The following is a 25,490-nucleotide window of genomic DNA, read 5'->3' on the forward strand; positions in this document are numbered from 1 at the left end:
AGTCTTGTGTGAACCCACTCCCTGTCCTAGCCCGATGTAAATATTCTTGCCAATATTCTTGAAGCGGCACAAAGAGCTCTCCACGCTTCCCACTGTCCCCCAGGTGTTTTGGTGTTTAGTTGTTTTATTAATTTTTTTTGTTGTTTTTGAGACAAGGTCTCATTATACAGCCCTGGCTAACACAAAACTCACTCTGTAGACCAGGCTAGTCTTGAACTTGCAAGATCTACCTGCCTCTACCACCTGAGTGCTAGGATTAAAAGTGTATGTCACCATTCGTAGTTCTTCCTCAATTTTGGAAGGAAGTTGTTTGGTTTTTTTTTTGTTTTCATTTTGGCTGTGTGTGTGTGTGTGTGTGTGTGTGTGTGTGTGTGTGTGTGTGTATGGAGACAGGGTTTCCTTAATAATAGCCATGGTTGTACTGGGACTCACTCTGTATGGACTAGGATGATCTCCTTCTCTCGGAGATCGGCTTGTCTCTGACTCCTGAGTGCTGGGATTAATGGCGCTCTCAGCCACACCTGGCATCAGTTTTCACTGTGGAAATGACAGCAATCCGAGGGTCTGCCCCCAGTAACAACTGGTACAGATTAACGTGCCTCGTGTACTTAGGGAAAGTCTTCTGTGAAGGAAATCCTCAGTATACGTTAGCTATGGTAATTGCTTGTTTTGCAGTTTAGTAAGACAGTATGTTTAAAGACAAACTCCTGTCCATCCATTGTGGTTAAATGGAAGACATTCCCTCCAGATTGTTACTTGTCTTATTGGAAAATTTCCTAAGCATTTTTGTTATGCTTGCCTTCTCTGTTTGTTTTCTGTCAGGTGGGCAGAAGCAGAGGATCGCAATAGCCAGAGCCCTGCTGAAGGTAAGATGGCTGCATGCTGGCGACTCGCCAGTGCCCACTTCAGTTCTTTGTTTTGAGGAGGGTGTGTGCGTGTGTGCGTGCGTGCATGTGCCTGTGTGTGCGTGTGTATCCCTTGGTGGGGAGGCAGACACTGCTTTTGAGGAAGCAATATCTCCCTCGTTATTCTCCTCAGTATGCAGTGGTTTTTTAAGTAATTATTTATTTTTTATAAAATAAAAAGCCCTTGCTTTTAATTTTTAAATCAATATAGAAACTTCCCTTTGCCATCACTTTGGTTAAATTTAAAAAAAAAAAAAAAGTACTTAAAAAAATGGAGCTACTGGGCTGGAGAGATGGCTCAGTGGTTAAGAGCACCGACTGTTCTTCCTGAGTTCAATTCCCAGCAACCACATGGTGGCTCACAACCATCTGTAATGGGATCCGATGCCCTTTTCTGGTGTGTCTGAAGATAGCTACAATGTACTCACATACATAAAATAAATAAATCTTTTTAAAAAGTGTAATAGTCAGCTTTAAGTGTTCTTATTACATTTTATTTGTCTGTCTTGGGTTGGGGACACAAAGGTCAGTAAACAACTTGTTATGGCAGCTCTCTCCTTTTTTTTTAAAGATTTATTTATTTTATGCATGAGTACACTGCAGCTGTCTTCAGACACACCAGAAGAGGGCGCCAGACTCCATTACAGATGGTTGTGAGCCACCATGTGGTTGCTGGGAATTGAATTCAGGAAGAGCAGTCGGTGCTCTTAACCGCTGAGCCATCTCTCCAGCTCCAGTTCTCTTCTTCTAATGGTGTGGGATCTGGGAGTCAAGCTCAGGTTGTCGGGCTTGGTGGTTAGCGTCTTTACGTGGTAAACTGCCTCAACCATCTTCTCACTGTCCAGAGCTGTGTTCACTGATAAGTCGTTTGTCTTCTTCCATTTTTACTTTTTCAGAACCCTAAAATTCTTCTCCTCGATGAAGCAACCAGGTGAGGTTATTTCTGTGCCATATGTGACGATGTTCGTGTACTATCTAGTGTGTGTGTCCAGGCTGGAGGGTGTCTTAGCAGTGTGTGCAACCATGTATGCAGCTCAGTCATCTCTGCTTCCTCTTGTGTGTGACCTTGTCGATCACAGTGCACTGGATGCTGAAAATGAGCACCTGGTCCAGGAGGCGCTTGACCGGCTGATGGAAGGAAGAACCGTGTTGATCATAGCTCACCGCCTGTCCACCATTAAGAATGCCAATTTTGTCGCCGTCCTTGACCAGGGAAAGATCTGTGAACACGGGACACATGACGAGCTGCTTCTGAAGCCCGATGGACTTTACAGGAAACTGATGAACAAGCAGAGTTTCGTGTCGTATAACGGGGTGGAGCAGTTCTTGGAACCTGCACGGGTGTAGCCTGCACTCCAGCTGCTGGGTAGCTGAAGCAGACGGTCCCCATCACGTGTTCTCAGGACCCTGTCTAGGACAGAAACAGAGCAGCGGTTAGTGGTGGGCTGTCTGAGAGACCTTAGAGCCAAACAGCATTGGAGAACAGATCCTAGAGGCTGTGTGAAGCCTGTGGGTATACTTCAGTTAGTTGAAATATGCCTCATTCCACAAAGAATGTCCAATATGGTTTTATGATGCGCCTGTCCTCCCAGACCGTTACTCAGTTGTAAAATCGTAACTCTCTAAATGTTTAAAGCACTGAAGTGACTGCAGGTTTCCAGTGTTTGCTAGCTGAGCAGAACACCTCACTTCCTGTGTGTGCTGCCAAGTCAAGTTGTTCTCAGGTGACAACTTTAAAAAGGGATTTAGAAACTAAAGACCTAACTAATTTAAGCCAGTTTGCTAATCACTAGGGTACCTACCTGGGGCCACTGAGGGAAATTTTGCCTTCTCTGTCCCCATATCTTCGGGTGTCAGAGTTCTGGCACACTACCAGGCTGTACCTGTCAGGATGTGCAGTGCTCACCATTTGGGCACTCGAGAGCCTGTTGCATTCTGCCAAAGGAAGAAGTCCCACTCTGTAAACTGGAAAGCTTCTATTTTTTTATTACCTCCTTGTTTTTATGGCTCCTTTTGAGAAGCAAGGTACACATGACCAGGTATTATCAACAGAGGTGAATGAAAATCCATGTCACATTTGTTGAAGCATGTACTTTGGGAAAAAATACCCATTTTAAATATATAATTTCCAGGTATAGTTTTATATTTTAAATTTTTATTGATAAGGCTGAATCTGAAGAATATAATTTTCAGCTTTGAGTCTGATGGCTCTTGCAGAAGCAAGGCAATGAAAGGAACATCGGCCTGCCGAAAGCACACATGTCCTGCCAAGCACAAGAGAAAGTCTGACTGGAGTGCCAAGACTAGGAAACGCTGCTGGGCCTGAGGAAGGGAGGCTCCTGAATTGTTCATTGTGTAGACATGGGTCCTGTGAAGGAACAACCTAAAACTCAAGAGGGGAATCGTTGCAGCATCCAGGTCATGTTGAAGCTTTCTTTCAACAGTCATGAAATAAGTGTTCTGGTTTCCAAAAAGAGAAAAAGTATAGTGGCTCACACCCCTCACTTGGGAAGCCAAACCCTTTGTTACATAGTGCGTTTAAAACCAGCCAGCCAGGGCGAGAGACTTTGTTTCAATGTTTCAGACATCTGAAGAGTTTGGAAGTCTTACACCGTGGAGTGCATGGAGCCTGAACGTGGAGCTGCCCTATAAACGTGCCCTTGCCCCTGTGCCTATGGTTTGTTACCTACAGTGTCACAGCTCCTACAGCAATGACAGTGGCCAATCAATTTGCTCATTTTTTGTATCAGTGCTGTTAATTGGATGTTGCCTCAGGAAGAAGTGCTTTTTTTATGCTGGTGATGTAGAGCCCGAGGCATAGCTACCCTGATGAAAGTTAGTTAAAAGGACACACCTGCCGTGCCCTTTTGCCTCTGGCTGTTCTAGAAGAAACCCCTTCACAAGAAGCAGTGTCAGTTTGTTACCTGGGGAACTGGCTGGTGAGTACGGGGCCGTGGATGTGTGTGGCAGTCTTGGAGTGAGTAGACAGCTCGTCTGTCTGTGATGGTCATCTTCCAGCACCCACATTTACTCAGCTCCCTGCAGGGTGTCCTCAGAACTCAGAGCAGCTGCAAATCAGGCTGGCGGGAAAGTATTGCGAAAATTGAGTCATCACATTTTATTTCTTAATATGTTTAACATTTTATATCAGATTAAAATTTATAGTGAACTTAATCTGTCTGTTTGTTATGATGCAGAGGCTGATCCGAGGGTCCCCACACATGCTAAGAGCTTTACCACTAACTTACATCAAGGCTTCAGCCTCATGGCCATCACCTCTTGTAAAATTTTGTACATATTCACTTTTTTTATCCCCCCACCCCAGTCTCCAAGACAGGGTTTTTCTTTGTAGTCCTGGCTGTCCTGGAACTCCCTCTGTAGACCAGGCTGGTCTCGAACTCACCACTACCCCTGCTGCCACCACCCACATATTTAATTTCTTAATAGAATTTGTTATAGGAACTCAGAAAAACTTTTTAATCTAAAATGTCATATGCAGAGTCGTGACTGTGGGTTCCATGATTGTTCTTATCTGAGACTCTTAGTGTTCTCATGTGTTTGTTATTTATTGGTGTCTGTCCAGCTCCTCTAGTTCCATTACTATTTCCTGCCCCACCAGTAAGGACAGTGCTGTGGTCTTGAGAAAGGATTCAGCAGAGTCTGCCTTCAAAACTCCCTAGCTTAGGAGGAGAGAGGCAGGCAAAATCAGTAAAAAGAAACTGCCAAAGTACGGTGGCAAGTAGAGTGGGGGCTGCTTTGTTTCCAACATTCTGTACACATTACATCTGGTGCTCTGGTAAATCCCACGATGTAGACACTTAGGTCACATGTCCCCAGTGAGGGAGATATCTCTTGTTGTGAACTGGTTTGTCACTTGTCTTAGCCTCTCTGCTGTAATAGCATGACAAAGGCAACCTCGGGGAGAAAGTTCCTTACTGTTCCTGAGGAATTCAGTCCCTCCTGACTGGGAGGACACTGCAGGGTCAGGGGACAACCAAATGGTTGACCCTGGATCTTCTGCTGTCAGGCTAGCTGGCCCTAGAGCTCCAGGGTATTGTCTTGTCTCTGCATGCTACATGTTTGGCTTTTGGTTTTGATCTTTAATTTGTACAGGTGCTTTGTCAGCATGTATGCCTGAAGACCAGAAGAAGGCAGCAGATTGTGAGCTTCTGTGTAGGTTCTGGGATTTGAACTTGGGACCTCTGGAGGAGCAGCCAGTGCTCTTAATTGCTGAGGCATCTCTTCAACCTCTTCTTTTGGGTTTTAAAAAAAATATTTGTTATGTGTCTGTCAGTGTATGCCATACTTGTGCAAGCCAGACACAGTGATGCACACCTTTAATCCCAGCGATCAAGAGGCAAAGGCAGGTGGATCTCTGGAGGCAGGGTTTCTCTGTGTAACCCTGACTGACTGTCCTGGAACTCACTTTGTAGACCAGGCTGGCCTCAAACTCAAGAGATCCACCTGCCTCATACTCAGCTGTTGTAGACAATCTGAAGCAGCCCTCTGTCCCACACCTGGGATTAAATGAAGACACAGTCCTATAACATTTCTGTGTTTAAAGAAACCAAAATTCTCCTACACTCCACTTTGCAAAAATTAAAGGCTCTGATGCCATTGTTCAGGTTTCTCCTGGACTGCGGACTGGAGGGCTGTCGTCTCTCATCCTCCTCTCTGGGGGGTATATGTGTGTACTATATTTACTTCTGATGGGTCTAACAACTTCGTGTCCATATGGTCTCTCAGGTAATTGCATTTTGGGTTTTGTTTGTGGTATTTCAGACATGTGGCTTTGAACAACTTCTGATCCTGCAGAGGTTACAGGTATGTGCCACCACACCTGTACTTCTAAATGTCTGTCTTTGTGTGTTTGTGGGGGGGGAGAGGGAAGGATGTTTGAGACAAGGATTCAAAAAGATTCACCTGACTCTGTCTCCCAAGTGCTAGGATTAAAGGGTGCACTACCACACCCAGTTATTACTAAATGTTTTGGAGAAAGAGTGACTTTGTTATCTTTGTGATCTGCTTAACAAGTACACAGTAGACTTGAAGGCTGTCTTTGCTAAAAGAGGGGAATGGTTACGTAAACACTGGTTGAATAAGTCTTAGGTAGAGAGGGCAGGGTGCCCGTGGTTTATATTCCCCAAGATCCCACTTGAGCTACTGGCAATTGAGTTTTCTTCCAGCTGAGAGGAATGAACAGCTTTGTCTTGTTCTGCAGCTGCCTTTGGGTCCTCTTTATGTTACTGAGTGTGCAGTAGGAGGTGGGCAGAGTGTGTCTGAAGAGGTTTGGTGGCGTCAGCTTTGTTCTTGTACCTTCGGGACCAGGAGTTGGTCAAAGCTACCTTGGGCTCCACGAGACCTTGTCTCAAATACCAAAAATACTAAAACACAATGACTTGAGAGACCAAAATAGCCAGAGCAGAAGGTCAGGTTTGCTGACCACCCCTTGTAGAAACCTCTGCAGAAACTGGAATGGCTTTCCAGTACCTGTGAGCTGAACATTCCCTGATTGGGGATGTTGAATTAGTGAGAATTAGGTAGTATCGGTATAACTACACTTATGGGTGTGAAAAAAAAAAGATGAAAGAAAAAAAACATAAAGGCAAGCTTAAGGAAAAAATACACTCTAAAAGAAAATCACTGCTGGGCGTGGTGACACACACCTTCAGTCCTAGCACTTGGGAGACAGAGGCCAACCTGGTCTACAGATCAAGTTGAAGGACAGGCAAAGCTACATACTGAGATCCTATCTCCAAAATATGTAAATAATGAAACCAAGTGTGTGAGGGACTGGAGAGAAGGCTCGGTGGTTAAGAGTGCATAACACTTTTACAGAGGATCAGAGTTCAACTTACAGCACCCATACTAGGTGGCTCACCACCCCCCCTGTAACTAACTCCAGAGTCCAGTGCCCTCTTTCTGGCTTTCTGGGCTCTTGGCGTTTGTCAGCAAAGATCAGATTTACCCCAACGAACTAGATGCCGCTGTCACCAGGAAGTAGTCTACGGATATCAAAGCCTGCTTTCCCCTCTAGCCTTCTTTCTCTCCTACCTAGTGTTGGGCGGTTGGAAGGGAGAGAGGTGGTAGAAAAAGGAACCTATAAAGTAGCCAAAAGTCTGGCTACAACGGCGTCCAAGTGGGTCGCGATGAAAGAACTGAAAAGGAAAGGCCACACGAAGTCAAGTCACAAGCGACCTCACAAGTTCAGCAAGTAACCCCTGGGCAGTTATCAGCCCTGAATATTTACAAACTCTAGTGTAGCCTCCGGCTTATCTTAGTTCACTGTTTGGTAGTGTGGGGAGCAGAATGGAAAAGACACCCCCATACACATACTGCGGCCCTCCAAAACAGCCGCAGAGGACTAACAGAGCTGTGTGCACGCCTGCTATAGGGCTTCTACAAGGGTCTGGGACTTCAGGGGCAGGGGTGAACATGCCTAGGGGTTGAGGGAAACAGTCATCTCCAAATCTCAGGAAGTAGGCCAGACCCATCAAAGTGCAAGCTGCGGCCCACAGCAGAGCCCGGGACATCCAGACGCAGGATAAGCCTGAACCGATCTGAATTCGGTTGGGAAAAGCTGTGAGCGCACTACCGCCGAACATTGAGTGCGACTTCCTCAGCTCCGCACACGGGCGCCTCCTTCCCCAGTCCGCGCTCGCCGCGGAGGGTCAGCTCCAACCGGAGAACGGCGCTTCTTCTCGAGCTCTCCGTCCCAAGCACTCAAGCAACCTCGGTGCAACATAGCTCAGGCCTCTCCTGAAACCACTCGCCCCGCCCCTCCCTGGTACTGGATGTGACGCCAGCACAAGCGCTTCCAGTTCCGACCCCGCCCGGCGTCTCGGCGCCGATCTTTGACGTCATTGCCGAGCGTCTTGCCCTCCGTATTTGCTGAGCGCCCTGTCCTTACGTCATCTCCAGGCGCCTTCCCGCCCCTCTGGTGTTCAAGCTCCGGGCGCGCGAGGTTCTCGCCATTCGCCCGTGAGTGCAGCTTCTTCCACGCTCTCTGCAGACATGTTTCCAGCCGTCTCCTCTCCGCGAACCCCGGGGCCAGGGACCCGACGGGGTCCGCTAGTCGGAATCGGGCCCACGTCCACACCTAGAGCGAGCAGGAGGGGTCTGTCTCTGGGGTCTGCAGTTAACTCGCCCGTGCTGTTCTCGCCGGTAGGCCGGCGCAGCTCGGTGAGCTCTAGGTAAGTAGGGCTTCGGCGACCAGCAGGATCAGCTCCAAAGCGGGCAGATGAAACCTGGCAGTGGGCTAAGCTGCCGCAGAGTTGGAAAGTACTCCCGGTCATTCTTACGGATTATTGCCGCTGTTTAATGGGGGCTCTCATTTTGCCTGTTCTCTGTTTAACTGTTTATTGGACTCATGAATTCACTCATTCTCCGCGCTACAGAAAAGAATGAAAACACCTTTTGAGCACTATCCAAGCAATGTTTGTAAGGTAGAAACATACTTCAGATTATTGTGAAGATTAAAGCAAAAGTGATTTATTTATTATGTTGACACAGGCAGGAAAGGAAAGCAGGTCAGTTTCGGGCTGCTGTTTGTTTAAAGTTGTGGTTTGACACTGTGGCATTTGACAGGAGTAACTCATTTGGTCTGGTCTAATCTTTTTGTGACATAGTGTAGAAATGCAGCCTGGAACTCCTGCTCACTTTGGGACAGGCCGTGCTATGTACCCTAGACTGACTTTGCTCAATCCATTTTTCAGATACTGATATTGCAAGCATGCAGCATCTTGTCTGGTTACCATAATTTTATTTAACAGTTCCACCTTTAAGTCAGGATCTCAGCATCCTTGCCATAGTCTCAGGATTCAGTATACAAGTGTGACACATGGTAAGAGCCTACAAACCCTAGCAAAAATGTTTTCTTAGTGCCTAACAAATGCTATTACTACATACGGATTGGCAGTTAAAGGACTTTGGGCCACAAAATGTGATGTTGTGACTTGGTTACATAAAATCACTTGAGAGAGAGAGAGACAGAGACAGACAGACAAACAGAATGTGTGTGCTTCACTAAAGCTGCTGGTGTCCTGCCCAATCTGCATATCTAGTAGAATTGTTACCCTCCTCCATGTAATTAATAGGAAAATTCAGAATCAGGCTACCTTTGTTCCAGAGAAATTTCTTCTGTTCATCTTTCAAAAGTGAATTTCTGGTATGGGAAGATGGCTCTGGAGTTAAGAGACTTGCTGCTTTTCAAAAGGAGCTGAGCCCTCTTTCTGTCACCCATGTTAGATGGCTTACACTCATCTGTAACTCCAACTGCAAGGGTTTCTAGGCACCTGTTCTCGGGTGTGCAAACTCACGTAGTCATTCATACATATGAATAAGTGAATTTCTTCAGTACGGACACAGGAAATACTGATTCTGAGGGAGACATGGTTAAGATGTATGAACCTACAAGTCTTCTGGTAATTCAGAGAGTAACTGTATTGCTGAGAGCACACGTGGGACCCTTGTTTTTTGAGAAGGGTTCTGTAACTCACTATGTAGACCAGGCTATCCTCAAACATCACAGATATCTGCCTCCTGTCTGTGTCTGGCTTTGACTTTTATTGTTTGAGAAGAATCCTTCACAGTACTGGCCTTAGAGACAGAGGTACACTCACTCCTAATTTCTGAACTCGTATGATTCAGGCATGGTGGTTAGTTTTTTGTGGACACAAACTAGAATCATCGGAGTAGAGGGGACCTCAATTAAGAAAACCCCCTACCCTGGAGATAGCAGAGTGGTTAAGAGCACTGGCTATTCTTCCAGAGATCCTGAGTTCAATCCCCAGCATCCACATGGTGGCTCATGACCATATGTAATGAGACCTGATGCCCTCTTCTGGTGTGTCAGCAACAGCTTACTCATATATATAAAATAAATAAATCTTTAAAGAAAAAGACAAGAAAATGCCCCCACAGGCTTGCCTTCAGGGGTGATTTTCTTGATTGGTGATTGATGTAGAAGGGCCTGACCCACTGGGCAGTGCCATCCGTTGGCATGTGAGCAAACTGAGCAAGCCAGTAAAGACCATTCATCTATGGCCCCTGCTTCAGTTCTGCCTCCAGATTCCTGTGCTGGGTGACTTCCTTCCGTGACTTCCCCTGGTGATGGGCAGTGACCTGGAAATATAAGATGAAATAACCTCTTTCCCCCTCAAGTTGCTTTTGTTCACAGTCTATATCACAGCAATGAGAAGCAAACTAAGACAGCTTCCGTAAGTTCTGTTGTAAAGTACAGTCAGTTCCATAGTGCACACAAGCTGGTGTCTTTCACCATGACACATCCTTAGAGATGGCTCGCGTAGATTCGTAAAGGTGAGGATAATGGGACATTTTAGGTGACAGGTAATCCTACCTGGTCTCTTTCTTTAGAGGAACGCCTACTCGGATATTCCCCCACCACTCCATATCAGAGTCTGTGAACTACGATGTGAGGGTGTTTGGATCATCTCTCCCTGTTAAGATCATGGAAGCCCTGACGATGGCTGAGGGTATGTATCATCTTTTCATTTGTTCCCATATTGGTCAATAACCAGGTCACATGTGGTGACATTTTGGCTTTGTCTGGTAGAGAAGTAGGCAACCTGCTGAGTTGTCCCCATCCCCGAGACACTGGTCTGTGAAGCTGAGTGAATCTTTCTAACATAGTCACATCAGTGATCAGTGATTCTAAGAACTGTGTGTAAACTTCAGTCCCTTGTATCCCCAATGGTTGAGTTGATTAGATATATGAAATTTAGCTGTAAAATCATCCAAAATGCAGTACCTTCCATTACTATGTTAAATAGTGTTTTAAAGTCAAGTTCTGCCCCTAGTTCTGCATGCTGTGTCCCACAAGTCCTGTGACAGGCTTATATGGGGTTCTTGTGTCCTACGAGTCATGTGATAGACTCACTGGGTTATTATTGTGTCTTTAAAGCCTCTGCTGGCCTAAAGATGATAGAGGAGTTGGGAGACGCCAATTACAGGGTGAGAGACGGAGCAGGAAGACGAGAGGGGAACAGGGAAGGGCAGACCAAGAGGCTGTTGTGTCTGCCCAGGTCGCTTTATTAACAAGTTACCTGGACCTTTGCATTTTTCTAGAATGATGTTTGAAAACCTGAGTTGTGACTGAAATGGCTTCAGTGATCCTGACAAGCACTGAGGAAGGCAGAGCACGAGAGTGCATCTCAGCATCCACTAATGTTTTTAACTTAAAACTTTTATATTTGTGTGTGTCACTCACATCTGTTCAGTCACAGCACGTCGGGGTCAGAGGTCAGCTCTCAGATTATGCAGCTTGAGTAGCAGACACTTCCTCACCAAGTAGCAGTGGATAAAATACCCTGTTGTAAAAGGACTGCCTGCTGTCCTTCAGCTTAGACACCCTGACTGCCGTCCCCGGGCTCTAGGGATGGTGTTGTCACACTGCCACGCTCTACTATGCACCTGGCTTCTCCCCTTTGCTCTCTTTTTGTCACCCTGAAGTGTTTAATTCATACTGTGTTTAAATCTCCAAGCATATGTCTGGGTTGTACGTCGTCTGTTTAAATATTACCTCCCCCTGGGAATTCTGGAGTGGATCCCGAGAAGCTGAGATCTACAAACAAAAGAGCAGACTTGAAGAACTTGTGTGCATTGCAGGTCTGACCACATCTGATGTTGGGTCAGACCTGCATGGGGTGGGGGCTCAACCCTCCCAGTAGGTGCTCCAGGTCAGAACCCTCCCAGCAGGTGCTCCAGGTCATCAGAAAGCTGTGCACAACTTGGGCGTGTTTCTACAGTTAGCGTGTTAATCTCCAGTGCTCTGTGCTTGCACTGTTGCCCTTTCTAAAAGCAAAGAGCAAAGCTCAGGTAAGATTCTCAAAGCTGTGAACTCATTTATGAAGGCTTACCACCGCTCCCTAGACCTAGTGGTAGGTTGACTTACTTTTTCCCTTAGTAAACAATGCTGTTATGTTTCCTTATGATGAAATGATTTACCATATCTCTAAGGAGCTCTACTTGAAAATTATATTCTTTTGAAGGAATGTGATAATTTCTTTGAAAATAGTAGTTAAGAAGAGGGTTATTTAAAAAAAAAATTAAAAAAAGAAAGAAATTGGACTGAGATCATGCAAGAAAAAAAAAAAAAAAAAAAAGGGGGTTATTGTTTGGCTTATCAAATTCTGAGTGATTCTTACAGAAGTTAAACTGTCTCTTTTTTTTTTGTGGGGTAGACCTGACTGGCTTCAAACTCAGAGATAGACCTGTCTTTGCTTCCTGAGTGCTGGGATTAAAGGCGTGTGCCATCATACCTATCTAAGATTCTTTATAACAGTGCTGGAGAGATGGCTCAGCGGTTAAGAGCACTGACTGCTCTTCCAGAGGTCCTGAGTTCAAATCCCAGCAACCACATGGTGGCTCACAACCGTCTGTAATGCGATCTGATGCCCTCTTCTGCTGTGTCTGAAGACAGCAACAGTGTACTCACATACATAAAATAAATGTTTAAAAAAATTTTTTTAAAGATTCTTTATAACAAAAGTTAAAGCGTACTAAACATATACCCAAATAGTTTTTGCCTTTGGATATGTTTCTAAAGGTAATTATCAGAACTAAATAAGTCTCATTTTTGATTGATTAATTTTCTTAAAGATATATTTATTTATTTTATGTATATGAGTGCACTGTTGCTGTCTTCAGACACAGCAGAAAAGGGCACCAGATCCCATTACAGATGGTTGTGAGCCACCATGTGGTTCCTGAGAATTGAACTCAGGACCTCTGGAAGAGCAGTCAGTGCTCTTAACTGCTGACCCATCTCTCCACCCCAATTAATCTTAAATATTTGGAAGTTATGTAACTTGCATTTTTAAATTTTATTTTAATATAATATATTATGATAATTGTATCTGTATATGCCTAAGTATATATATGCACCATGTGTATGCATGAGCCTGTGGGTGTCAGAAGGGTCGATGGGCTCCTCTAGAACTAGAGTTATAGGTGGTTATATGTCGCTGTGTGGGTACTGGTAACCAAACCCAGGTCCTCTGTAGGAGAGTAATGCAGCTTCCTGTTTTGGTGACAAATGTGGTAAAAGGATGTTGCCCTAAGGAGATGAAGCAACTCTCATGGTGTGGGTTAACTGTCCGCCTCATCCCTCAGCTGACGATCGGCTGTCTGTCCACATTGATGAAGGTGGCTGGGCCTGCCTGGTGTGCAGAGAGAAGCTCCTGGTTTGGAAGATTGCTGTGTCGCCTGTCACTAAGGTAATGGCCCTTCAAATACTCAGTCGGGAAAAGGGGTCCCAGCTGGTTCTTTATTTGTACCTTTATTCTTTAAAGTTTATGAAGGAGGCCAGTCAGTCTGTGAAAACATTATGAATTCAGGATGTGGGGGCTGGTGAGATGGCTCAGTGGGGAAGAAGAGCTCTTCTAGAGGTTCTGAGTTCAATTCCCAGCAACTACATGGTGGCTCACGACCATCTAGAATTAAGACCACCAGAGAATTAAAAACCACCAGATTTTTTTTTTTTTTTTTGAGACAGGGTTTCTTTTTAGAGCTTGGGCTGTCCTGGAACTCACTCTGTAGACCAGGCTGGCCTCGAACTCAGAAATCCGCCGCCTCTACCTCCCAAGTGCTGGGATTAAAGTCGTGTGTGCGCCACCACCACCGCCTGGCAAACCACCAGATTTTTAAATAAATAAAAAAAGAATTTAGGATAATGAAATATTGACTGTGCGTTCATAGTTTGTTAGTTGGAAGAAAGCTTCTCTTTTAATACTTTATTTTTATTGATGTCTTTAGTTTCTTCTCCAAAGACCCACTGCAGTCAAAATAAGTGAACACGAGCTTGAGGCACTGCTGCCTTTGAGCTCTGGATCTTGTGCTGTTGTAGAAATTTTAATCCCAATCCAGGATTTCTACCCTCTCTCTGACCATTCAGTTCTTGGATAAAAGACACAAGCTTTTTATTTACAATAAGCGTTACTCAGCACTAGAGCTGGGCGGATGGATACATATCCTCTATTTTCCTATCGATAACCCCAGGTTATAACTTACTATGTTTCATCTGGTCTGCTCTTAATTCCGGTTGGCCAGCCCTTAGGACCATGTTTTCATGAACTTACCTAGCCCATGGTGGCTTCTCCTCTAATGGATCCTTTCGCACTGTGTTCTCGTGAGGCTACGGCTGCTTTAACATGCTCAGAGTTATCTTCCTTGCAGTTGATGTTTTTCTGGAGGATCAACTCAATCCACCGTGTACCTTGTCATGTGCCACTGTGTGGGCTGTAGTGGGCGTTACACACCTGCATCCTGTTGGAGAGAGTACTTTCAACCTTGGAAACCGCATGTGAGAGAAGACAGACCCAGAGTGTATGTGTAGCAGGAGATATTAGAAAGGAAATGTCCGGCTGGCTCCTGGCTTTGCCGCCATGTTCCTGCACTAATGCTGGCTACCTACAGGCCACCTGGTCCCAGATGGCTGTCCTCCGGGCTACTCTCTCTAGCTAGCCCTCGTTGGAACCAGTCGCTGGGCTTCCAGCTCCAGTTCACTTGTCCCGGGGGCTGCTAGTTCCTTCACAGCCATAACCACCTGGTTGTTGACAGTAAATCAGAACTCTTGATGCTTAAAGTGAACCAATGGATTTATATATATCAATAAAATCTCAATACACAAGATGCCCACACAGATTAGAAAGTTATCCCATATTCCTAACCTTTAGATGTTTGCCCACGTACGTGTCCACGTGTTTGTGCATATTCCCACATACTGAGAATGTAGGTTCCTGTCCTGTGAGTTACTCTGACCATCCACCTCTTTCCTGAGGTAACCACCCTCTTTGCCTCTACAGACCCTGGGAAGGGCTTGTAGAGATGGCTCAGTGGTTTAGTGTACTTGGGTCTCTTGCAGAAGTCCCCAGTTCAGTTCTCAGCAGCTACATGGTGGCTCACAAATACTTACAACCCTAATTCCTAGGGATCCAGTGCCCTCTTCTGGCCTCCATAGGCACCAGCACCAGACATACCTATAGTGCATATATATGCATGTAGGCAAAATACTCGTGCATATAAAATTAATAATTTTTAAAAATTAAACAAAGCAGCCCAGTGTGGTGGTGTGTGCCTTTAGTTCCAGACTTGTGAGACAGAGACAGATTAGATGGTTTTTTTATGGGTTCAAGGTCAGCTTAGTCTACATAGTGAATTTCATCACAACCAGGGAAAGAAAGAGTAAAGGAGGAAAGGGAAGGAGGGAGGGGGAAGAGAGGGAGAGAGTGAGGAAGGCGGAGGGAGGGCAGGCGGGAAGAAGGAGCTAGTCCCAGAACATCAGCACAGTACGGTCTCACTCTAGGCTCTTACTGTCTCTTCCTACTTTAAACTTCAAAACAATTAGCAAGTGGGGAGAAGAGGAGTCATGCCTTGGCTAACATCTACTTTAATATCAGTAGCTGAAGATGTAAGGGAGGAATTAAAATGTCGGCCTTTTCTATTTGGGTTTGCCTTGTAGTTGTCTGTTTGCAAAGAACTCCAGCTGCCCCCTAGCGATTTCCACTGGAGCGCTGACCTGGTGGCACTGTCTTATGCTGTGACCTCAGGTGAAGTACATTCTGTTCAGGTAGGTGACTTAAAGATGATTGAAGGGGCTGTCGAGGTGGCTTGGTGGGTAAGAGCCTGTATGGCTGAGCAGAGGAGATAGGTTTAGTGCCCAGCACCCACTTTGGGTGACTCGTGATTGCATGTGACTCCAGTTCCAGGGGACCCAACGATCTTTTCTGACCTCTGCAGACACCTGCAAGCAGGTGAACAGACAGACAAGCAGGCACACATGTGTACACATATTTTTAGAAAATCTTTTTTTAAAAAGGCAATCGAGAGCCCAGTGTGGAAGTGCACACTTTTAATCCCGCCACTGGGGAGGCAGGGACAGGTGGATCTCCATGAGAACAAAACTAGCCTGGTCTTTGTCAAATTCCAAGTGAGCTAGAACTAGACAAGGTGAGACCTTGTCTCAAACAAACAGTACTCTTTGTAAAATAAGAATATGAAACAACAAGATACAGACTTAGGAAATACTCATAAATCCAATATTAAAAACAGAGATGGCCCAGAGGTTAAGGGCACTCATTGCTCTTGCAGAGGAACCCAGTTTAATTCCCAGCAGCCACATGGTACCTCACAACTATCTGTAACTCCAGTTCCAGTAATCAGATGCTTTCTGATTTCCACAGGCACCAGGCATGTATATAATGCGCGTGCACGCATGCGCGCGCACACACAAACACACACACACACACACACACACACAAAGGCAAAACACTCATACACGTAAAATACAGAAGTCAAAGAAAAAGAAGAAAGAAAAAAGAGCAGGGCAAAGTCTTCAGTAGACACAAGTTTACCAGAGAGTGTGAACCCGGCACATAAACAGGAGACAAGGAGCTGTCTGGTGCCTCAGCCATTAGAGCCGTGCACATAGAGCGCCAGTGGGGGCACTCCCTGCTGCACAGCTGTAGAGTGGCTGCTGGGCTTGACGATGCAGACTCCAGGCCGTGCTCTTACTCTTGGTTCTCAGGTCTGTTTCCTCCCCAAACCCCCTCCAACCCCTTTTAAAGGCAGTTTTGTCTGTGTAGCCCTGGCTGTCCTGGAACTCACTGTGCAGACCAGCCTGGCCTTGAACTCACAGATATCACCTGCCTCTGACTCCCAGTGCTGGGCTCTGTAACCTCGCTTTAGCTGAGTCACCTCCATCTCCTTGCTCCCTCTCCCCATTAACCCCTCCCACCCTCAGGTCACATGTGTTTAGTACCAGCCTCCTGTCGCTCTCAGCACCGCTCTTCCTCCTCCCTTTTCAGTTTCCTGGGCTCTCTGCACACTCCTTTCCACACAAATCAAAATATATAAGAAAAGCTAAGATTTGCATGTGAGAGCAAAGTGCTTGTCTTTTCAAGCCTCGATAGCTCAGCTAATAGAATGTTTTCAGCTCTGTCCATCTACCTACAAGTCTTATCATTTTGATTGAGAAATGGAAATGTAATACAGAGTCACTCATGTGACAGCAGCTTTATTTGTAGCTCTGGAGCTGAAATGACCTGTGGGTCCTTTAACCGTCATGGGTAATGCAGTAACTCAGACAAACCGCGGGGAGAGCTGAGGTGGAGAAGCACAGTTGCAGTTCAGTCTGTGGCTTTTGCTCTCTGACATTCTCAGAGTGCCAGGAGTGCAGAGATAGAAACTGGTTCCTGGATAAAACAGGGAAGGGTGGCTGTCAGGGTCGAATCAGGAATGGGGTGACAACTGCTGTGTGTCCTTGTGATGGGTGCTAACACCATCTGCACACGGGGAGGTCCATGTGCTAGAACAGAGAAGACAAAGGCTGGTTTACCGTTGCTTATTCTTTAAAGAATTGTGACGAGCCTGGTTGTACATGGCTGTAATCCCAGTACTTGAGATGCAGAGGCAAGCAGATCTCTGCGAGTTCAGGGCTAGCCTGGGCTGCACAGTGAGACCGTCTCTAAAATGATTAAGTAAATAAAAGGATAAAATTAAACATAAATTCTTGTTTGCATCATGTCTTAGGCTCCTGCTTGTAAGGCCTTCGTGCATGGTTGATGATGACTGTGGTTTTGTTTCAAGGCTGTTTCTGTCATGGTTGCTACAAAAGAGGGGACCATCCGCTACTGGCCCAGCCTCGCCAGGGAAGACGCCTACTCAGACTCCAGTGTGGATTTGGGAGGCGAGAAGATGTGCAGGTTCCTGACAGCAGTGCAGGTGTGTGCAGGGAGAGCCGCAGTGTGGGACAGGCAAGGAAGGGGAGGAGGTGAGGGCCATGGTGTGAACTAGAGCAGCAGAGGCTGTTCACTGGGCACTCAGTGTGGCTTCATTCCACGGAAGCACTCTTTACAGAAGCTCCACTACAAAGGCTTACACTACACAAGCTGGGCCTGTAATCCAGGCACTCAGGAGGCAGAGGCAGGCAGATCTCTGGATAGCCTGGGCTACATATAGAACCCACCTCCCAGGGGAGAGAGAAAGAGAGAGAATCTAGTTATCTTAGACACTGTGAGAATATAGTTATGGAAGAAATCTAAGGCTGGCCTAGCAGGCACGGGGCCCTTGATTCCATCCCTAGAACCACCTAAACCAGATGTAATGGCTCATGCCTGTGATCCCAGCATTCAGGAGGATGGGGAGTTCTGGGTCATCCTTGGCTACATAGTGAGCTCAGAGTTAGCTTGGAATGCATGAGGTTATCTCAAAAAAAGAAGAAAAAGAAATATGACATTTGTTGAACATACCAGTGGTAAATCCTTCATGTAAAACTCAGATTTAAAAGATGAAATTTATTTCTGCTGTAAGAGTATTTTGTGTATTAATTAGTGAAAGGATTTGTATTTATTCACAGGGAGGAAGTTTCATCCTGTCCTCCGTGGGGAGCCAGTTGATTCGATTGATCCCTGAAAGCTCAGGGAAGATTCATCAGCATGTCCTGCCCCAGGGCCAAGGCATGCTCTCGGGGATTGGCCGGAAGGTTTCTTCCCTTTTCGGGATTCTGTCCCCTACTAGTGACCTCATGGTAAGTTTATAAAGAACTCCTTTACACTAAGTTGAAAGTTTCCCTTGACAGTGGTATTGCCTTCATATGAATGTAAGCTGTTGTGTTTCTGTTCTCTTACTTTTATGTGTATGAATGTTTACCTGTGTATGAATTTCTGGGTGCCACATGGTTGTCTGGTGCCTGTAAGAAGCCAGAAGAGAGCGTCAGATCTTCTGGAACTGGAGTTACAGATAGTTGTGAGCTGTCATAAGCATGCTGGGAGTTCAACTTGGGTCCTCTTGGAGAGCAGCCAGTCTCTCCAGCCCTGTTGTGAAGATGCTAAGGTTGAATTTGGCTTGTGTGTCTTCTCCCACTCCTCCAGTCTGTGTGGCTGTCTCCTGCTTTCCCTCCTGCTGGCCTGGGAGGAAGGAGGATGTAGGCCTAGACCTGCCAGCTTCTCCACTTTGTTCTCGTGTGAAGCAGCGCCCTTTCTGCATGGCGTTGGGAGGTTGAGGAGCTGAGACGTCTCCTGTCACTCAGCACACTTCCTCATCTCAGGCCACCATGCCACTTATTCCCTTGAGTCATGTGTAAACATAGGCTTACCATTTTTTTATCTGTTTCTGATAATGAAGCTGTCCCTTTTCTCAGGTGACCTGGGTTTCCAACCTCTGTGATAGTCTCTGTGCTTCTCTCTATTGTATGTTGATGGTTTCCCAGCTGCTTCTGGGTGTGTCTTCTGCCACTGTTCTGTCAGTGCCCTGTTAACACTCCTGTTTACAGGCAGGGACGACCTCACTGTTGCCCTGTCTTGCCCTATAACAGGAGGAATGGAGACAATGGGGGTGTAAACTAGAAATCATTGTGTACATAACTTAAAACCATGTACACATAGCTTAATATCTATTTTGTACCAAAGAGTCTACTCATAAAACAATGACCATGTTTGATAAGTGTCCTTCTCCCTGCCTGATTCCCTTCAAGTTCTTGTCTCAAAAGCCATAAGCCTCGTGTGTCTCCAGGACTTACTGAGTTCCTAGACTTCACACTCAAGGCTCTGTTGTGTGGTTTCTTGACGGCGTTCCTACATATTTTTCCAATTTAATAAGAGCTGGTGCTTTGAGGACTCTGTAGCTTTCCCGTCTCCCAACTCTGCTTTCCAATTCTGCTCTTCCCAGGCCTCCTCTTTGGAGAGTTGGCCTTGCTTTCAAGGTCTACTTCCTACAGAGCCTGGGACAAGAATTATAGTCAGAAAGCTATAAAGCACATGAAGTTGGAGTCTGTCTCAGCATGTCCCCCTTCTCTCTGCACAGCTGGCCAGTGTTTTGTGGGACAGAGGAAGATCAAGTTTCTACACCCTGACGAGTTCAAACATCAGCAGATGGGAACTGGATGACACGTCAGAGAGGCAGGCTCACAGTTGGGATATGCACAGAGTCCTGAAGGAGAGCATCACCGATGCAATTTGGGTGAGCATCAGTCGTACCCACTTCTGGTTTGCACATCACTTATGGTGTGTGACTGCTCGCTCCCTCTTTGTCTTTTGTTTACTTGAGACAGGGACTCACTCTATGTAGCCCAGGCTGGTTGTGGACTCTTTAACCCTCCTGCCTCAGCTTCCCAAGTGCTGGGACTGTAGGTGAGCTTCACCACAGCCAGCCCATCTACCTCATTTATTTGAACATGTTTCCATGTAATAAGTAGATAGCCATTAACTATAAGTAGGTGTTCAATTCCTACCTGTACTAGAACTCAGTGGTTAACTTGTTGATTTGTGATGTAAGACAGTCTTGTGTAGCTCAGGTTGGCCTCAAATGCATTATGTAGTTGATCCTCCTGCCTCTGTCGTCTATTCTCTAGGAATGTAAGCCTGTGCCACCATCCTCAGCTGACCGGATGTTCTTTTAAAGATAGGGTTTCTCTGTGTAGCCCTACCTCTCTCCTGAAACTCACTCTGTAGCCCAAGCTGTCTTCAATCTCACAGACATCTGCCTGTCTCTGCCTCCTGGGTGTTGGGATTAAAGGTGTGCACCTGACTAGTTTTAAATGTTCATTGCTGGTGGGTGTAGCACTTGGCCAGGTGGTGGGGAAGGCACAGTGACTGCTGGGAGCTGACACTTTGGTATTTCCGTTTAGGGATCTGAAAGTAACTATGAAGCTATTAAAGAAGGGGTCAACATTCAGTATTTGGACTTGAAACAAAACTGGTAAGTACTATGTCGTCCTAAAGAAGTTGGATAACAGGTTGACATCTTTGCCTGCTGTGTTGGTGTTCTTCCGGTTACTAACCCTCTGAGAGGTCTGTTTCTTAGGTAATGATGTTGGCTCATGGGAAATTGAAACATTCCTCAGCTATAAATGGTGTATTCCTGCCCCCGTTAGATTTACATCTTCATGGCTTGCCCAGTCGGCCCAGCTCTGTCTTTATTCCATCTTAGGGTGATGCCAACACTCCCTCCTTTCTGTTGCCTAGCGAGTCCTGATCAGTGGTCTTTGCTCTATGGAGACATGTCACTCTCAGTGAAGGAGCTCTGTGTCCCACAGTCAGTGACTACGCCAATATAAGGAGACCGTGTCCTCCACTGTGAGCTAGACTTGGCGTGGGCATGCTAGGACTGAGTTTCCTCTTAGCAGCAGTTCCCAGGAAGGGCTCAACAGATCATTGTGTGCTCTCAGCACTCAGGCAGCCTGAGGCAGGAGGATTAAAGTTCCTGGCCAGCCTAGGCTATATACAAGACTCGGTCAAAAATAAACCAACTTGACGACTTGTTTTCTTTTTTGAGACAGGGTCTCACTGTGCAGCCCTGGCTGGCCTGCAGCTCTCTTAGTAGACCAGGCTGGCCTCAAGCTCAGAGCTGCCTGCCTCTGTCTCCAGAGTGTTGGAATTAAAGGCATGTGACACCACCATGCCTGGACAATTGAAGACTTTTCATGTGTTTCAGAGTTGTGTTTACTGTGTTCTGGTTTTGGTGTAGCACAGCCGTTGTTCTTGTCTCTCAGAAGGGTGTTGCAGGTACCACGATGAGATGTGGTTATCTCCCTGGCACTATGGAGTCTGTCAGCTTGTTTCTCAGCAGGATCTGAAAACTGGTGATGATAGTATTAATCTGAAAACTAAAAATGATAGTATTTTCTTAATTTCTATAAGCATTATTAAAGGCCATATTGTTTTCATTTATCTTTATCTAGCTTTTGGAAATTTAGGATGTAGCCTACTGTGGGCTTGGCATAGCCTTTTCTGATAGAGAATGAGGATAAAGCATGCTCCGGAGTGGCTGTCCTGAGACCCCACTCCTCTCTGTCATGCTGTGAGACTGTCCTCTCTGAGGTCTGGGAGCTCTCCCCGACGGGAGTTCACGGACTGCTTCTGTGTGAGAATGTTCTGTTCCTTGTTATCACTGACCCTTCCTGACCTTCCGCTGTCCTTCCACAGTTACAGTCTGGGCTCACATGCCCGGTGAGCTCGCTTGCCCGGTGAGCAGGCTTACGAGTTTTTATTGGGTGATTACTGATAAAGTGGTTCTTTCTTGCTTGTTCTGACAGCTTTGGAGCACAGGTTCGCCTTGAGCTTGGGTGCCCCTGACTCAGTCCCTAGAGCACTGGAATCCCAGCCATGTGCTATCATTCCTGGCTGGGATTTTCCCAGCTTATGTTTATTAATGTATAGATACTTTTTTTAATTAATTAAAAATTTTTTTATTTCATTTGCATTGCTGTGTTTACCTGCATGTACGTCTGTGTGAGGGTATCAGATTTTCTGGAACCAGAGCCACAAACATCCCTGAGCTGCCATGTAGGTACTAAGAATCAAACCCAGGTCCTCTGGAAGAGAAACCAGTGCTCTGAGCTGCTAAACCATCTCTCTAGTCCCAGTGTGTAGATTCTTATATAACCTGTTTGTCAGCGTTTTACTGATCTGTAGAACTGTGATTGGCTGCCTACCATTTTCACTGCCTAAAAGAACTTAATGGGTTTTGGGGAATTTTGTGTGTTGTTTTGTTTTGTTTGTTTTTAATTTATAGCCTCTCTGTCTGTCTGTCTGTCTGTCTGTCTGTCTCTTTCTCCCACTCTGTGTGTATGTGTGTGTCTGTGCACATGCACACATACCCTGCAGAGCCCTGAGTCTCATGCTTGTGAGCCTCCTGCTGTGGTGCTGGGGCTGACCCCAGGCCTCTGAAGAGAACAGCACGCTCAGCAGTTAGCTGAGCACTCTCTCTAGCACTGTGGTTTTTGTTTTTCTTCTTTCAGATTAGGAGCTTGAGTGAAAAAGATGTCAGGGAATCCTGGCCCTAGGAACACTTCTTAAGGACCCTGTTAGCTGAGTCTGTTAGATGGCGGTACGCTCTTCAGTGACCCTTCCTACAGCCCTGACGTTGGCATGGCCACTGTGTCATCTGCGTGGTATAGAGAGAATACTCCCTCAGCCTTCTCCTCTGACCTTACTGTAACATCAGTGTGATGTCAGTGTCCTGCAGCTCGGAGCCACACGTCCTGAATTTCTCTCCTCTGAGTGGCAGCCGGGGTGGATTAAGGGAGGGACTGTCACCTGAGCCCTCATTAAATTGCTTAAGAGTGGCTGCCCATAGAAGGTGCTTGCTACCCCATATATTTCAGATCTTTGAATGAAAGTTGTTCATAATGCTGCTACCTTGGAAGAATTTGCATTAGGGAACATTTAAAATTCTTGTTGGGCAACAGTATAAAGAATAATACATAAGTCTTAACAAGCAAAATAAGCTTTTCACATAAACAGCAGCTTGGAGTTTTGTAACTGATGATTAAAACAGAAAAAATGGATTTTTTTTCTCTCAGCGCAGGTAAGCTATGGAGAGCTTTGTCAGTCAGCCATGTCTTACCTTTGAGGTGCTTTACTGAGCCCTTCAGGCTGGGTTCCATAGTTCACAGTAACAAGGCACTACCTCAGCAGCCCTGTGTAAACAAACTTAGGTGCTGCTTCATGGCATTAGATTACCTTGACCTGAGGAATGGACTGTGCTAATTCCAGACTAAAGTGTTAAGTCAGGTTGATTGTCCTATAATTCACACACAATGATATTGAATCATCTTGGTTTGTAGTTCTGAGGTTTTGGGTTATTTGCTTGCTTGTTTGTTTGAGACAGGCCAAGACTGGCCTTGAACCCTAGAGTCTTCTGTCTCTGTGCCCCAAGTTACAGGTGTGTGCCACCATCCATGCTTGATTTTAATTGAGTCTTGCTAAGTGCATAGAGTATATAGTCTTCTTAGCCATAGTCGTGGTACAGAACAGAGCTGCATGTGTGGCTCACTGCTAGAGCAGCGTCTACACACAGAAGGCAGAGTCTGAACCTCAGTGTGGGTGGTGAGGAGAAAGAGATCACCATTCCTCCAGAATTCCTTCGTGCCTCTGACAGTTACTGATCCATTCTTCAAAGTTATGTCTTTCAGAATGTTCCATAAATGAACTCATGCTGTGTAATACAGCTTTGACATGGTAGATTTAAATTGATTCAGAAATTACATCGTTTCCATCCCTAAGAAGTAATAAGAGAATATATATGTAGATACAGCAAGACTTACCTGCTCAGCAATTGAAGACATTGGGTTGCTTTCAGGTTGGCTACTATAATAAAGCCACTGTAAACATTTGCATTAAGGTAATTTCAAGAATGTTTTTCTTTTTCTTCCCTTGGGCATTCAAATACATGATGAGTGTCCCAGGAAGTGGTGAGTGTGTGTAATTTTATAAAAATCTTGCATTACTGTTTATAAAGAAACCTATAGGATGTAATGGCATATGCCTTGGGACCTCTGTGAGTTTCAGGACAGCCAGGGCTATATAGCAAACAGCGACAACACCAAGAAAACCACACGCACAGACGCCTCCTTTCTCTTCCCACCTCCCTTTTCTAGTGATGGGCTCCTGATTTTGGCAGCAGCATGGCACCTGGGAGACAACCCCTGTCTTATCTATTACTCTGTGATCACAGTGGAAGACAATGGTAACCAGATGTCAGACGCAGTCACCGTGGAAGTGACTCAGTATAACCCACCTTTCCAGGTAAGTCAGATTACAAGGAGGCCACAACACACTGGAGTCCTGTACAACCATTGGTGGCTTTAAGATTCATTTGCAAGATTTGGTAATAGTTGTAGGTATTATTGCTTTTCATTTTTCCGTCTCACTCTCTGGCCGTCTGAACTAAAGAAAGATGATACTGAAGGCAGCCTGCAGCCAGCCCTCTGACACTTGTGCCTCTTACTCAGTGGAAAGGGGGTTTGATGGGGAGCTACATGGTGAAACACTTGGATTCAGATTTGGGCTGTGTGTGTGTTGATTTGTATTTGAGATAGGGTAACTGTGTATTCTAGTCTGACTACATAGTCGAGATATTTCTGTCTCTTGTCTCCCAAGTTGTTACAGGTATGTGCCATCGTGTCTCCCTGGGATTCACTTTTGAGATCTTCGTATTATAAACAAATTCTGTGTGTCTAGGGGCTGACTCTGTGTACTCTACAAATAAATCACCTGAAGACAGTATCACTAATGCTGAGTGTGTAAACAGAAATTAAACACATTGTCTAGTAACTGACATTTACCAGGGGAAGCCATGTCATTTACCCTGATGTAGAACTTGATTCTCTTAAATCTTTCTTTATTTGAGACAGAGTCTCAGTATGTAGCTCTGGCTCATCCTGGAATTAAGAATGCTGCCTGCCTCTGCCCCCCCATGCGCTGGTGTTAAAGGTGTATAACCATGCCTGGCCCTTGCTTGTTTGTTTTGGGATATCTGCATGTGAGTGCAGTGCTTTCGGAGGACAGAGGCGGTGTATGTGCCTCTGGAGCTGGTCACAGTTGACTGTGAGCCATCCTACAGCAATGTGGGGACCAAAGATGGGTCCTCTCCCAGAGCAACAAGCATCAACCACAGAGTTCTTTCTCCAGCTACTAAATCTTTATTCTTAATATACTTGCTTATCTGAATCCCATAAGAAAATCTGTTGTTCTTTCATTTCTAACAGGAATAAACCTTACCAATGTGTTTCAGTTCATTATAACTGGAAATCATTGCTCAGTGTCATTTTAATTTTTCACAAAGTGC

At 45.6% G+C, this 25,490-nt stretch overlaps 2 protein-coding genes across 3 annotated transcripts in view; both read left to right on the forward strand.

Annotated features, from left to right (window-relative positions):
• Window positions 1-4,079, forward strand: part of Abcb10 (ATP binding cassette subfamily B member 10) — a 30,128-nt gene extending 26,049 nt beyond the window's left edge. For both annotated transcript variants that reach the window (XM_028767772.1, XM_028767773.1), the window contains exons 11-13: window positions 823-866; window positions 1,802-1,836; window positions 1,985-4,079. In XM_028767772.1, the coding sequence (XP_028623605.1) occupies window positions 823-866; window positions 1,802-1,836; window positions 1,985-2,252 (347 nt within the window). In that variant the 3' untranslated portion in view covers window positions 2,253-4,079. The remainder of the gene's footprint in view (window positions 1-822; window positions 867-1,801; window positions 1,837-1,984) is intronic.
• A 3,780-nt stretch (window positions 4,080-7,859) lies between these two features.
• The window catches only part of Nup133 (nucleoporin 133), a 50,574-nt gene continuing 32,943 nt past the window's right edge, over window positions 7,860-25,490 (forward strand). Inside the window, exons 1-9 of the mRNA XM_028767729.1 lie at window positions 7,860-8,098; window positions 10,281-10,399; window positions 13,038-13,141; window positions 15,385-15,492; window positions 17,511-17,645; window positions 18,280-18,450; window positions 19,725-19,880; window positions 20,548-20,618; window positions 24,301-24,448. Coding sequence (XP_028623562.1) covers window positions 7,920-8,098; window positions 10,281-10,399; window positions 13,038-13,141; window positions 15,385-15,492; window positions 17,511-17,645; window positions 18,280-18,450; window positions 19,725-19,880; window positions 20,548-20,618; window positions 24,301-24,448 — 1,191 coding nt within the window. The 5' untranslated portion in view covers window positions 7,860-7,919. The remainder of the gene's footprint in view (window positions 8,099-10,280; window positions 10,400-13,037; window positions 13,142-15,384; window positions 15,493-17,510; window positions 17,646-18,279; window positions 18,451-19,724; window positions 19,881-20,547; window positions 20,619-24,300; window positions 24,449-25,490) is intronic.

This window comes from Grammomys surdaster, unplaced genomic scaffold, assembly GCF_004785775.1.
Source record: "Grammomys surdaster isolate TR1022 unplaced genomic scaffold, NIH_TR_1.0 181, whole genome shotgun sequence".
In the NCBI taxonomy this organism is placed as follows: Eukaryota; Metazoa; Chordata; class Mammalia; order Rodentia; family Muridae; genus Grammomys; species Grammomys surdaster.